Source organism: Osmerus eperlanus, chromosome 4, assembly GCF_963692335.1.
Source record: "Osmerus eperlanus chromosome 4, fOsmEpe2.1, whole genome shotgun sequence".
In the NCBI taxonomy this organism is placed as follows: Eukaryota; Metazoa; Chordata; class Actinopteri; order Osmeriformes; family Osmeridae; genus Osmerus; species Osmerus eperlanus.
The window spans coordinates 21,755,264-21,770,108 of record NC_085021.1 but is presented as its reverse complement, the minus strand read 5'-3'; the positions used below and the strand labels follow the sequence as shown (position 1 = coordinate 21,770,108).

General features: G+C 43.9%; 2 protein-coding genes across 13 annotated transcripts in view; both read left to right on the top strand.

The window, feature by feature from the left end:
* kif1b (kinesin family member 1B) overlaps positions 1–3,720 on the top strand; it is a 71,635-nt gene extending 67,915 nt beyond the window's left edge. For 9 of the 12 annotated variants that reach the window (XM_062460272.1, XM_062460269.1, XM_062460267.1 and 6 more), the window contains one exon: positions 40–3,720. In XM_062460272.1, the coding sequence (XP_062316256.1) occupies positions 40–82 (43 nt within the window). In that variant the 3' untranslated portion in view covers positions 83–3,720. The remainder of the gene's footprint in view (positions 1–39) is intronic. The other 3 variants (XM_062460277.1, XM_062460275.1, XM_062460276.1) reach the window with 1 other exon arrangement.
* Positions 3,721–4,474: 754 nt separating this feature from the next.
* pgd (phosphogluconate dehydrogenase) lies at positions 4,475–13,339 on the top strand. The gene is made up of 12 exons (XM_062460266.1): positions 4,475–4,646; positions 5,105–5,180; positions 5,270–5,449; positions 5,707–5,772; positions 5,891–6,009; positions 6,986–7,190; positions 7,684–7,873; positions 9,572–9,702; positions 9,948–10,081; positions 10,810–10,909; positions 11,500–11,622; positions 12,836–13,339. The coding sequence occupies exons 1-12, from the start codon at positions 4,639–4,641 to the stop codon at positions 12,953–12,955; spliced, it is 1,452 nt and encodes a 483-aa protein (XP_062316250.1). The 5' UTR covers positions 4,475–4,638; the 3' UTR covers positions 12,956–13,339.
* Positions 13,340–14,845: the final 1,506 nt, after the last annotated feature.

Here is a 14,845-nt window from a genome sequence, read left to right as displayed (position 1 = left end):
ACTTTTGTTTATTTGTTGTTTGTTTGTGTTTACCCTCAGGTCAAAGTTGGCGAGGAGGCGTTCGGGCTTGATGAAGAACTGATGACTTCACCTGCGTCACCAGGGAAACCTCTGTCCTGTTCTTCTGACTAGCCTTCGAACATACCAAGTGTTAATACTTATTAACCATTGTGATTCTTGATGGTTTTCTCTTGTACGTAGATCTGTGGCTTAAGTCTCCTGCTCCAGCAACTAAAAGTTTCAGTCCCTGAAATCCTGCTTTCCCCCCCCTGCTACACCCCAGATGTCCCCCCCTCTCTCTCCCTCTCTCTCCCTCTCTCTCTCCCCACATCTCTATCCCCTGGCCTTCCGTGTTTTCGTTCAGACTTCTGTTTGGTCCTCTGTTATTGCTTCGTTGTCATTCCCAGACCCTCCCTGAACTAGTAGCATGTCGTAATAGTCTACTTGTGTGTGCACGATTCTTCTGAAACACATTCTGACCCACTCGTCTTTATATTTTCCCCCACTTATCGTCTGTGATGATTGTCTCTTATATATCAGTGTTATCGGTCTGACGGGAGGAGTTCGATTTTTACTTGCCCGCATGAAAACTGCAGCAGACTCGGGAGACTACCAAGTTTTTGCTAACTTACGAAAATTAAAATAAAAACCGCAACAAGTACACAAGGAAAGGAAAAGCCACCAAACCTCATGAGAAATATCAATTAACCTTCTCCTACAGAAAGCTAGGCTGGTTTAAAAACTATTGCTGCTAGCAATATTACAGGTTTTTACGTCTTACGAGACTTTCCAGTGGGCCGACTTATCCTTCCCTGAAACAGTCCAGCCTTCTTGGCCCTCTCGATCCTAGTGTAAAATACTAAACGGCAAAAACAAGAACAGACTGTCAAGATCCCCTGCCTTTCAAAAAACACTTGGTTGCGACATTTGAGAAACACAATTATTACAGTGTTTACTTCCCTGTATATGACCTCTGTATATACACCAATCCAAATTTTAACATCCCCATCGGTCGGTCTGATATCAGAAATCTGTTTTGGCGGAACAATGGGCAAAACGCTCTCCAGTTCAGGAGATGCGCTTTCACAATACAGTACTGAAAAGCAGAGCGGTTCTCACAAAAAACTTATTTTAAAAGAATCCCTCTGCCAGTTTAGCTGCTCTTTCTGAGCAGAAAAGACCATGTCACCAGAAGAGAGGGAGGAGTATGACAGACGGTAATACTGTGAGGAGTATGTCGTTTGTACATAATGTTCCAAGATAAGTGTGTCAGGCGCTTCTCTCATTAAGGATTTAAGACATTCCTGTCAGCTCTTCGTGCTTTTCTCACGCGGCCCGTTAGGGGTCGTAGCTGTCGTCTCAGCTACCTGCAGAGGACCTCGGCCTGGCCGAGCCTCATGTCGGCCATCACCTTCCACGAGTAAATGAACTGAAGACATAACATACTGTACACAGAAGGAACCAAGGGAAGGAAGCAAGGGAATGAAGTAGGGTAGTAGTCAACCTTGGTACAGATGCTTGGTGAAGGCTACAGTGTGTTAGCTGTTGGCCTCTTATTTCTGGTCTATTCCCTCTTTTCATGAAAAACCATCAGGTACTATCTATCTACAAGTTCAATACTGTAGTCAAGAGTGGACTTGTGCACGGCAGAATTACCCTTGTTGTTTTTTTTTTTTTGCATTCTTGAATTTAAACCTCTAAACTCTTAACTGTTCTCATAAGTTATTCCTTTTTTTCATAACTGTTGATTATTTTATACTATGCGGTCATCGTACAGCGGAGCTTGATGTTAAATGGAACGAGGGCATTTATTTTGCGGTTTTATCCAGCGATGTTTAAGTTGAACATTGATTTGCACAGGTACAGACATAACTATAGCAAGGCTAGAGCAGACCAGGCTTCATGATTGATTGGATGTTAGCATCTTCGGTTAGAAATATGAGAATATAGAATTGATATGAAAGCACGTGTTTTCAAAGCGTAGACACTGGTTCTCAATATGTGTGGCGTTTTGAGAGTATCTGCTAAGGTTTTCTTGATATGACTAGAATGAAAGGGATTAAATATGCTCTGAGGTTTTTTAAATATTATTTGTGGAAAATATTTGCTCTGTACATCATTGGGTCAACTGTGGTCATATAGCCAGAGCCAAAAAGTAAATACCTGGCAAAAGGTAGCTCTGTCTCTACGATTGGTTGGTTTGGTAGTGAAGAATGAAATGTAATTGGGCATTAGGAAACTCTGGCCAACCAACCAGCAGAATGCCCACAATGCATTAGAAGGACAAGTCTTTAGTGTGTGGAGACGCGCTACATGGTGGTTAAACCCTTTGGGAGTTTAGAGGCTAATTGTTCACTGCATCTTAAACACAAAGAAAAGGGAAATCTCTTTAAAGAGGTTTGTCAAAAGATGCTGTTTACGTATGGAGATATCTGGATTTGCAACATTCTCTCTGAGCAAACGTGAGCAGCTTAGATATGCCCTGTCCTCAGGTTAATCAGCCTGTAGGCTCTCGGCCGTTGACTAACTAAACGTTTGCAGTTGGATTGTTACCTTCCAGAGAAGTTGCAGTTTAAGATGTCTAATCAGAATTCCCTGTAAACAGATAACCAGTCATCTGCAAGATTACAGAGCCGCTTCTATGCAGCGATCAAAGTTCGAAGTTAACCTCGCTTTAAATTCACAGCATTGAACAATGACATGTATTAACTGGTATTAACGTATTGGTATGATTATCTGTCAGAGCAGATATTTTCCCCTTGACCACTAATCTGTTATTTTGGATCGTTGTATTTATTCTTTGCAATGTATATATTAGTTTGCAGCTCTTTGCACATAATAAAAAATGGTATAACTAACTGATCAAATAAAGTCTGCTCAATATTTCAGTTTCTCACAAAAAGTAAAATGAAACCAAATGAAGGCGTGCAGCATTTGTGAGCTGAGAATAGTTTGAATAGAATGTTGAATGTAGTATCAGGATTTTGCTGTGTTTTAATTTTTACATAATTTTAAAGGAGAAAAAAAACAAAACTAAAATCGAGTCTGTGACACTGCTGCTCGGTAAATGGACTACTTTAGAGCTTCCTTCTAATAGAGAGTGGTTTGAATTTGGTTAGCTTTTAATCTCAAAACGTAGGCTACCGTACCAATAATAGCTATCCTTCAGACCTACATTATCATTAACGATTGTTACGGTTGAACTTTCTGAGTTACTTTTGTTTAATTTCTAATATCAGGGAGTATATTTAAAAAGTAGGTATATACGCTAAGACATCACAAATTAGTTATATCATTGTTTCTGCGGATGTCTTCACCTCAATGCTTTCCCACGCTGCCTTCTCAACAGAACTCGCCGTGACATGTTACATCTTCCCTTCTCAGAAGACTACATTCGCTTTACTGACGTTCTCTGGTTTTGTTCGCTCAAACTAAAAAAAGTCAAACCAAGACATTAACACTGTACATTATTTGTCAGATTGGCTTCATTTTCATACTTATTTTGTAAATATCTGTGTTGAATGGGGCTTGAATTAAAATGTAAATATGTTTCCTGTATTTGTAATAATTATAATCCATTCGCTGTATAGCTTAGATGTGTCCTGCAGATATCCTAATTCTGTGTATGGTAATCTTGCACCATTGAACTGTTTAGTGAATGAGGTAACAATAAAGTATGACCCGTGCATTAGCAGAATAAACAGTCGGCTTGGCTCGTCCTTTACCACACACAGACACACACACATTAATTTTCAATCAGTTAAAGGTAGCTTTGTGATGGGAAATGTAATTTACAATCATTTGAACAAGTTATACTATAGTTTTAGGACTTTCATGGTGGTCCTTGAAGTCAGATTCAAAGAGAATTGTTGGCTACTTTTTTACAATATTAATACCGTTGGAGTTGAACAGTTTGAGATCAACGACCTTTTAGGGGTTTATATGAAAAACTATTTTCAATTTCTCATAATCCTACACTACTGTCTCATACAATTAATATATAGGTGCAGGTCCTTCAGCACTAATGTCTGAACAATTACTTCTTATACCCAAATCACATGATCAATCACGACTGTTACCACATAATGAGTTGTAGAATTTTTTTTACATATCACTTTTAAGTTGATAAACATCATTATATTGTATTCCCCTTTGTTTAAATTAAGGGCCATGCAAGTATGAACCAATATTATACAAGAATTGCATTTGTTATTTTAAGAATATCAGACCGTCATTATGACAATAACTGAACCAATCAGCAGTTTCCTGTGTAACTCCGGTTTTGAGTCTAAATGTAGCAACAGTTCACAGCAATCAATATCCATCAGGATGTTTGGAAACCCCTGTTCTATACAGCCTTTATGGGTGTGTAATGACGCAAGAAGATTGACGGGGGCCTTGTACCAATCACATGTTCGATATCTCTGCTCAGTTTTTTTGGACCAATGAAATCCCGAGAAGCGCATGGGCTTGAGCTCATTTGACGTCACCTGATAGAAAGCGCTTGTACTCGTGAACGGGAGGTCTCCTCCTCTTTAAATTGGGAACGAGGAAGTATCGAGGAAATTAGAAGGAAAGTGCATTGGTGTGCAGCTGTTTCTGTCTGTTGAAAGATCTACACCTAACCTAACCAAAACCATGGCTCAGTAAGTATTGCAATTTGCTTATATTCTCTGCGAAACAGGCTGATCCAAATCCATCCATGCATTGCCAATTGGATGATAATCTCAGAGTTTTAGCTAGCTTCATCCTTAGCTATATCTGTCACACTGTCCAATTGGTCAAACTCGATTGTGGTGTAGCTAGCCGGTTTATTAGCTAACGTAGTTGATATTTAGTGAACACAATATATATATGGACCAATGTTTGCCTCGAGTTGTCAGCCACACTACTAGCTATCTGACATTGAATGGGTGTCTCGTGAAATCAAATGGCCTTGGCTGGTACAGTTGAAAGCACATTGTTGCAAGGCAGTGGGATCGCTGGGATATTCAACGATATAGCATATCCCCCCGTACTTACTGGACGTAGTTACTTCCTCCTCAGTCTAAAACCAGATTTCCCTACGTGATTAGTCTCAAATATGATTAAATGTCCTTTTCAGAGCAGACATTGCGTTGATTGGCTTGGCAGTAATGGGCCAGAACATCATTCTGAACATGAACGACCATGGCTTTGTGGTGAGTCTTGCAGTGCGCACAAATAGACCTTAAAAGTTCTAGTTAGTAGCTTTACTCATTATTATGTCTGGTATTTTTTACGCACGTAGGTCTGCGCGTACAACCGGACCGTGTCCAAGGTGCACGACTTCCTGAAGAATGAGGCGAAGGGGACCAAGGTGATCGGAGCGGAGTCCCTCGAGGACATGGTGTCCAAACTGAAGAAGCCCAGAAGGATTATTCTGCTGGTCAAGGCTGGCCAGGCTGTGGATGACTTCATTGACAAGTTGGTGAGTAGGAGTTGTAGTATTTAATACTAGCATTTGTTATGGTAGTAGTACTTTTTGTAGTATAAGTAGTGGTAGTATTATCATTATTAGTGGTAGTTGTATTATTTTTTAGAAGTTGTAGACGTTGCATAAGCAGCAATAGAAAACTGCAGAGTCATGATGAGTTTGGTGAATGTACCCATAAAACCTATAGTGTTACTGAATTGGATGTGATTGAGGTTCAATGTAACTTTTTATTCTTCTGTGTTATTTCACAGGTGCCTCTTCTTGAAGCTGGCGACATCATCATTGATGGTGGTAACTCTGAATACAGAGACACAACAGTGAGTTCATGAAAGATTGGATGTTTGTGAGGACATGGTTAACTTCAGTTTCAGGAGAGTGTCCTCTTACACGTGTGCGTGTGTGTGTGTGTGTGTGTGTGTGTGTGTGTGTGTGTAGCGGAGATGCCAGAGCATGAAGGACAAGAAACTCCTGTTTGTGGGCAGTGGGGTCAGTGGAGGGGAAGAAGGGGCTCGCTACGGACCCTCCCTGATGCCCGGAGGACACAAAGAGGCCTGGTGAGTTCCAGTACTCTAGGGACGAGTTCCGGAACCCTGGGGACGAGTTCCGGAACCCTGGGGACGAGTTCTTGAACTCTTACGGTGCGTTTACACTGCAGCGACGCGATGCGAGCGACATGTTTTCCATTCATTTTCAATGGAGCCAGGCGAATCGTTTGCGTGGTGCATTGTGGGTAGCGTCACGACGCGATCGAGTTGAGATTTTCTCAACTTTATGCAAATGAGCGATTTTCGCTAGCGATGGCCAATGGCAGTGTTTTCTTGTTTCTCGTAACGTAGCAACCATGGTAAACATTTCTAGCTTTCAGTTTTTAAGATGGAGGAGAAACTAATCGCCTGTGTGGCTGCATATCCAGTCCTGTACGATACGTCTCTGTATTTGTACAAAGACATTAATAAAAAGAATGAGGCCAGGCGCAGGTTTGCCGACGTTGTCGGTGCTCCTGGTGTTTTTTTTGTACTTTGTACTCTCGAACAAAGTTACGTTCCAGGGAGTTCCAGCCGGGCTACTACTATAAACCCGGCTGGAACTCCCTGGTCGTATCGACAGATTAGCAGAGACTTTGAGTACTATAATAAAACGTTTTTACACATGTCAACGTGTATGTCTATTAAACAGTTTTGTATTTTGTATACAAGTTGTATTTTGATCGATGTTGCGAGTACGTAAACCAAAGTCACTGTTGTAGTTGTCATGGCCAAGTGTGCAGACTTGAGAGAACTACAATTCTACATTAATCTGTTTGATACGCCCCCGCGCGTGGTGAACTGTGGGAAGGCGAGCGATGGCAAGCGATTCGCGTCGCTGCAGTGTAAACGCACTGTTAGGGTCTTGTATGATGTGGAGAAGTCCTGAGGCCTAGAGAATAGCTACACTGAAACTCTATCAAGACAGAGCTCCAATAGTCCTTACTAAGATTGTTTATAACTGCTGTTAGGTCTTACCACTGTCTTGTTACATATACTCATGCAGGCCACACATCAAGGACATCTTCCAGAGCATCGCGGCCAAGGTCGGAACTGGAGAGCCGTGCTGTGATTGGGTGGGAGACGAGGGGGCCGGCCACTTTGTGAAGATGGTCCACAACGGCATCGAGTACGGAGACATGCAGCTGATCTGTGAGGCCTACCACCTGATGAAGGATGTCCTGGACATGGACCACGATGAGATGGCTAAGGTCAGTTTCCTCAACAACAGCCTGGTGGATTAGGTCTTTCTACATTTACATTTAGTCATTTACATTACATTTAGTCATTTAGCAGACACTCTTATCCAGAGCGACTTACAGTAAGTACAGGGACATTCCCCCCGAGGCAAGTAGGGTGAAGTGCCTTGCCCAGGGACACAACGTCATTTTGCACGGCCAGGAATCGAACCAGCAACCTTTTGATTACTAGCCCTATTCTCTAACCGCTCAGCCACCTGACTCCCTGTCCATGAGGCTGTGAACTCAGTCTGGCAGTTCAAAACAAGCTGGATTTCCATTCATTCAGACTATAACTGAGACAGGGTGAATCGTGAACACGCCTATGTTATTTTTGTGACATAACCCATGCTCGTAATATGCTAAGATTATTCCTAGATTAATCACCATGCTCAGCATTACCAGAATCGCTGGGATTTTCAGCAATCTAGCATTTCCCCTCGTTATTTCCTGGTTTCCCCCGCAGGCCTTCAACGAGTGGAACAAGACCGAGTTGGACTCCTTCCTGATCGAGATCACAGCCAACATTCTCAAGTTCAGAGACGCGGACGGAACACACCTGCTGCCCAAGATCCGGGACAGCGCGGGGCAGAAGGGGACGGGGAAGTGGACGGCCATCTCAGCCCTGGAGTACGGCACGCCCGTCACCCTGATCGGTGAGATGGAGGGCAGCCACAGCAGGGCTGTACACGCAACCCTGGAGAGATGCCCTCCTGTAGGGTTACACTCCAACCCTGCTCCTGGAGAGATGCCCTCCTGTAGGGTTACACTCCAACCCTGCTCCTGGAGAGATGCCCTCCTGTAGGGTTACACTCCAACCCTGCTCCTGGAGAGATGCCCTCCTGTAGGGTTACACTCCAACCCTGCTCCTGGAGAGATGCCCTCCTGTAGGGTTACACTCCAACCCTGCTCCTGGAGAGATACCTTCCTGTAGGGTTACACTCCAACCCTGCTCCTGGAGAGATGCCCTCCTGTAGGGTTACACTCCAACCCTGCTCCTGGAGAGATGCCCTCCTGTAGGGTTACACTCCAACCCTGCTCCTGGAGAGATACTTCTAGCAGGGTTGGAGTGTAACCCTACAAGAGGGTAACTCCATACCTTGCTTTGGATAAATGTGTTTGTTAATTTCATCAATAAATTAGTCATGAGTTAGCTACAAATGGATCAGCATCGCCGCAAGCATCACTAGGGTGAACTCCCTTCAGGTGATCGTGGTGGATGATGTGCGCTATAAGGAGCTTTTCACCTCCCCCTCATCTTCAGTGACATAAGGGGGATTTTCAGGGCTGCTCTCTCCTGCTCTGGCACTTGCCTCTGGGTCATCAGTGACCCTGCTGTAGCTGTCTCCAGAGTCAGGTGGTGTGGAGTTATTCCAGGACAAAGCTGTCTGCAGTTTAAAACTCGAGTGGACACACCTAAACCCACACACACACCTTCACCCACCTAAGCACACACACACAGAAGTATTACAGTCAATTTGACTGAGAGTGAAGTCCTAGGCCTTATTCCCTGTCACTACGGCAACACGTCTGAAGATATTGAAATCTAGTAGTGCCAGACCAATGAGGAAGTTGAGCAGTTCTTCCTGTTCTATGGGTGTGTGTGTGTGTGTAGGAGAGGGCATCAGTACAATGGGCCTCATTGTGAAAAGGCCTTGTAATTGTGGAGCAGCAGGCCTGTACAGTGAGGTTGGATTTCAACCCTGAATAGAACAACATTCCACATCCCTATTGTCGCTTGGTTCAGTGAACTCTCTCTCTCTGTGTCTTTCTCTCGTTCTGTCTCTCTCTCTATCTGTCTGTATGTCTCTTTCTGTATATCTCTGTATGTCTCTCTTTCTCAACCTTGCATCACTTGGCTACTGTGGTGATATTTAGCAAGTCATGCTTACCCAACCTCTTGTCACATCAGGATGTGAGCACAGTTTCTCTTGGCAAGCCTTGCTTTTACAACAGAGGTGAACCCAGCTGAGTCATCAGAACCCTGGCCATTGTCTTGTTGTGGCTGTGGTGTTTCACAGTCATAAGCACACGTTCATTAGAACAGTGATGACATACTGATTGTGAGTTCCTTGTGTTTCCGGAAACTGATACAGCCTTGCTCTGACTTCTGCAGATGTAGACTTTCAGTCCACTGCTAATGTCTACTCCAATTCACTCTCATCTCCTCTGCTTACTGTATATAATTGTGGGATAACAGCTGTTAGTGTATTTTATTGACATGCTAATGACAAGCTAACTCTCCCTCTCCTCTTCCTCTCTCTCTCACACTCTCTCTCCTCTGACTCTCTTTCTCTCTCTCCCTTCTCTCTTTTTGATTCTCCTTCCACCTCTTCTGCCGTTCCTCCTCCCAGGAGAGGCTGTCTTTGCCAGGTGTCTGTCCTCTCTGAAGGAGGAGAGGGTGGAGGCCAGCAAGAGCCTCTCAGGGCCCGAGGGGACCAAGTTCAGCGGGAACAAAACCAGCTTCCTGGAAGACATCAGAAAGGTAGGCCTACTCATTCTGACTGGCCATGGAGAATATGTGGGGGACAAGCCACTGTCACTAGTCAAATTATAGGAGGAGATATATCAAAACATTGTGCTTAAACATGTTTTATGCTTTCATTTTCCATTTGAAAAATATTACGAGCTAAATCTACAGTTGGCGAGATGACGTGTTTATCAGAATGTCCTGTAAGTGTCCTGATGAAATGTTAGTAGTGAACGTGCTCTCTCTCTGGTCCTGTCCAGGCGCTGTACGCCTCCAAGATCATCTCCTACGCCCAGGGCTTTATGCTCCTTAGGCAGGCTGCCAAGGAGTTCGGCTGGTCCCTGAACTACGGAGCCATCGCTCTGATGTGGAGAGGGGGCTGCATCATCCGCAGGTATGTACAACTGACCTACTCTGTGACCTTGTCTGACGTGTGCGTGTGTCATGTATCTCTGTGATGATGAAACTGGGCGACTCAATCCTGAAGACCTTTACATGTCTAAACTCTTCTACAAGTCTTGTTACGACAAATATTTCGTTTTGTTTTTAGCTTTTTCATCTTTTGATATCATAAGCAATGGATGATGGTGTCATTTGATCTGTAATCAGACCTTGCCTGTTGTGCCACCTGACGTTGTGACACAGGGGAACACAAACCCACAGGGAAGAGAAGATAAGGTTTACTGTGAAATCAGGCTGAGAAGTGAATGAGGAAATGTTTTCTCTCGGTTGCAACCTTGAGAGAAATGTTGCATAAACCTTAAGCAAACATTGTCACTTCATCGTGACTTTTCTCAGACGAACGTTGAGCAAGTTGCGACCTGTTATACCTCAATGCTCTGATTCAGCACCTGAGTCCCCCTGTGTCAGATGACACAGAGGTTCTTAAACATGGCTTGGCTTCTTAAACATCTCCCCCATGGGCTCTGAATATGTAGTTCAACAATATTACACAAATGCTGTCTAGACTAGTAGATGTTTTATTATAGTACACTGTTTGATATGTATGGGGAAGATTATTATTTTTTTCCACAATATTTTCCTTCATCCTATAGATATGTCTACATGCATGACTGGTGTAACAGGCATGGACCCTCACTAACAGGCTGTGTTCCTTTGCAGTGTGTTTTTGGGGAAGATCAAGGAGGCCTTCGACAGAGACTCTGAGCTGCAGAGCTTGCTTCTGGACAGCTTCTTCAGCAATGCCGTACAGGACTGCCAGGTACAGGAAGTAGGAAGTGATGTCATGATGCAGGAAGTAGGAAGTGATGCAGGCCCAACCATAGATATATATATATATATATATATATAAAGGGTAGATGTCTCGTCCGCGTTGCCGGACAACGGAGTCTAGAACGTCCGCACATGGTGGCCATCTTGCTACAGTCAACTCGCTCACCCATAACATTGTGTTGGTGCTACATGTACTTTTTAAATGACCATAACTTGCTCAATTTTCAACCGATTTTTTAACGGTTTGGTTTTATCAACGTCAGAGATGTCGTTATGCCACTGCATACTTATGAATAATTATGTTATTTTTTCACAAATAGAATAGAAGCAAGATGGCCGCCATGTGCGGATGTTCTAGACTCCGCCGTAAGACATCTAGTCTATATATATATATATATCTATGGGCCCAACCCTCCCAGCCAGGTTGCCGAGACACCAGCAAGGCTCATATTGTTTTGTTACTTTTGCCTATGCCACAGTCTGATATAAAACATCAAAAGAAGTAGGCACAGGACTGTATGCTTTGTGACTGTTGTCCAGTGTAGTATTATTATTCACCCGTGTGTGTTCCTGCTCCAGGACTCCTGGCGTAGGACGATCAGTACCGGGGTCCAGCAGGGCATCCCCATGCCTTGCTTCACCACTGCCCTCTCCTTCTACGATGGATACAGACATGGGATGCTCCCTGCCAACCTCCTGCAGGTACAGCACACTCACACACTCTCTCACACACACTCTCTCTCTCACACACACTCTCTCTCTCACACACACTCTCTCTCAAACACACAAACGCTCTCTCACACTCACACACACTCTCACACACACACGCTCTCTCACACAAACGCTCTCTCAAACACACAAACGCACTCTCACACACACACGCTCTCTCACACACACGCACTCTCACACTCACACACTCTCTCACACTCACACACTCTCTCACACACACACACTCTCACACACACACGCTCTCTCACACGCACACACTCTCTCACACACACACACACGCTCACTCACACAAACGCACTCTCACACTCACACACTCTCTCACACTCACACACTCTCTCACACACACACACTCTCACACACAAACGCACTCTCACACTCACACACTCTCTCTCACACAAACGCACTCTCACACTCACACACTCTCTCACACTCACACACTCTCTCACACACACACGCTCTCTCACACGCACACACTCTCTCACTCACACACACGCTCACTCACACAAACGCACTCACACACTCTCTCTCACACAAACGCTCTCTCAAACACACAAACGCACTCTCACACGCACACACTCTCACACACACACACGCTCTCTCACACATACACACACACACACACACGCATAAACTCACTCTCATACAGGTAAACACACACGCTCTCACACCCGCTGTAAAGGGTTTAAGGCTGACTCCTGTGAATATATGTCAAAGTGCATGAGATTAAAGCAAACTGCACGTGTTCAAGGTTAGTTAAGGTACGTGTGGGTGTGTGTGGCGAGGGGCTAGGAGTCCATAAGACTGAGAGCTGAGTGGTACTAATACCTTCAACTAAAAACTAACACTGAGGTATTAATAATACTATGCTAACACTGATGTCTCTCTCCTCTCTGTCTCTCTCCTCTCTGTCTCTCTCCTCTCTGTCTCTCTCCTCTCTGTCTCTCTCCTCTCTGTCTCTCTCCTCTCTGTCTCTCTCCTCTCTGTCTCTCTCCTCTCTGTCTCTCTCCTCTCTGTCTCTCTCCTCTCTGTCTCTCTCCTCTCTGTCTCTCTCCTCTCTGTCTCTCTCCTCTCTGTCTCTCTCCTCTCTGTCTCTCTCCTCTCTGTCTCTCTCCTCTCTGTCTCTCTCCTCTCTGTCTCTCTCCTCTCTGTCTCTCTCCTCTCTGTCTCTCTCTCTCTCCCCCCCCAGGCCCAAAGAGACTACTTTGGAGCCCACACGTACGAGCTGCTGTCTAACCCTGGGACGCACATCCACACCAACTGGACAGGCCACGGGGGAAACGTGTCTTCCTCATCCTACAACGCTTAAGGAGGACACACACACACGGCCAGGGAATGTCTGTTACACATTCCTTCTACACATACAAGCCTAAATACTGAAGACTACTGTACCCAGCCCACAAAAAAACGACAACAATAATGTAGCTTAAACATTGAAAAAAAAAAAAAAAAAAACTTTTCTGAAGTGTTATTTTAATTTGTATTTATGGTGAAGTGAAATGGTGATCGTTTTAGTGTTGTAACCCCCCCACTTTTATGCACAGCAGAAGCCCCGCCCTCACAGCAGGGCCCGCCAGACAACCGCCAGTTCCTCCAATCATGTTTGCTCCAGAGTTCAGAGTTAGCCATGGATTAGGGTTAACTATTGCACTGTACTGTATTAGGCTAAATAAAGACTTCAATCCCTTTTTAATGAGCTTTTGTGGTCCTTACTCTCCAGCGTCTCTGTAAACAGCATTCAGCTCTGTGTGTGTTTTGGTCTTAATTTAACCCATGGATTGTATAAAGTTGCCGGTCACAAACCTGGTCTGAAATGGGGCATGAGCTAATGTCTGTATTTGTTGCTGAGTCTCTACAGGGTCGGAAATTGCTTTTGATCAAATGTCATATCAATTTTTTACACTTTTATAAATGGCCAGAGATGGCAAAAGTACACACATCCTTCACTCATGTTTAATAAGATTCTGGTAATGGTTGAAGTACTGACTGGTAAAACGTTGTCAGAAAAATTAATAGTGAAGTAAAATACCGATACCAGAAAATTCTACTTAAGTACAGTAGCAAAGTATTTGTTACTTCCCATCTCTGCAACAGTGTAACAACAGTGTAATAGTGTAATAGCGACAAACAGTGTAGTAACAGTTGAAGTGCTGACTAGACTTTTTCACCGGCGTTAAAGAAGTATGGGCTCTGACATACACTAAAAAGTAGCCATTACTACTACCGGTTTTAGTGTTACGCTGGTAACTGGACCTGAAAACGATTTTAGCTCAATCATTGATGTCATTATCAGTTGGGGGCATTAGTTACTGCCCATGTCCACTAGATGGCCTTCAACTTAAAGAATGGATAATAGATTACAATACAATTCTTGAACTGTCATCACCAGCTGCATCACGGGCACAGCACTATCTATAATTCCAGTTATTAATATTTGTGGCATCTTAATCACCGAATGCATCACGGGCACTGTGCACTAGTGAATATAGCAACAGGAACAATGTTCGTATGACTTTATAAAGGATGCATGTCTTAAAGTTATGTTTTGTGATTATTAAAGTGATGTCTTATGAACTTAGAAGTGTGCTCAGGCTTAAACATTGTGTATCACACGGTGTGGGAAGCAGGCTGTACTTTGTGTCTTTGTGTCTTTCAGAAGCAACCTTGAAACCGGGATGAGACGGCACCCGAGCAGGTGGGATGCGTCGGCAAGAACAACTCCCTGATGCACGAGAGAACAAGCTAAACCCTCTTTTCATCTTTCTGTTTTAATTGCACTGTATAACATAAGATGGGGCAGGGACAGATAGCCAGTTGGACTTCGTGAACCAGCCCAAACTCTGTTGCGGGTAGGAAAACGTAGACAACCCCAGACCTCTGTACTTGTTGCTGCATTAAAGCTGATATTATCGGACCTCTGCGACTCCAGACCACTCTTTCTAGAACACAGACTTGTGTCATTGAATACCATCATTACATATTGGAATAGACACAAAGAATTTCAGTCCTTCAAACTACAGTATGGATTGAATCGCAGATGCACTACATCGCTAGTCATCGCTAGTCTATCAGTGATGCAATCAATCAATCGATTTAGACATTTACAGTAACCTTCCCTAGCAGCAAAAAAATCTCATCTATCTCATCTAAAAATTCTTTGACTTTCTGCTACTGCTGCTTGGCAATCTCGTTTTCATTG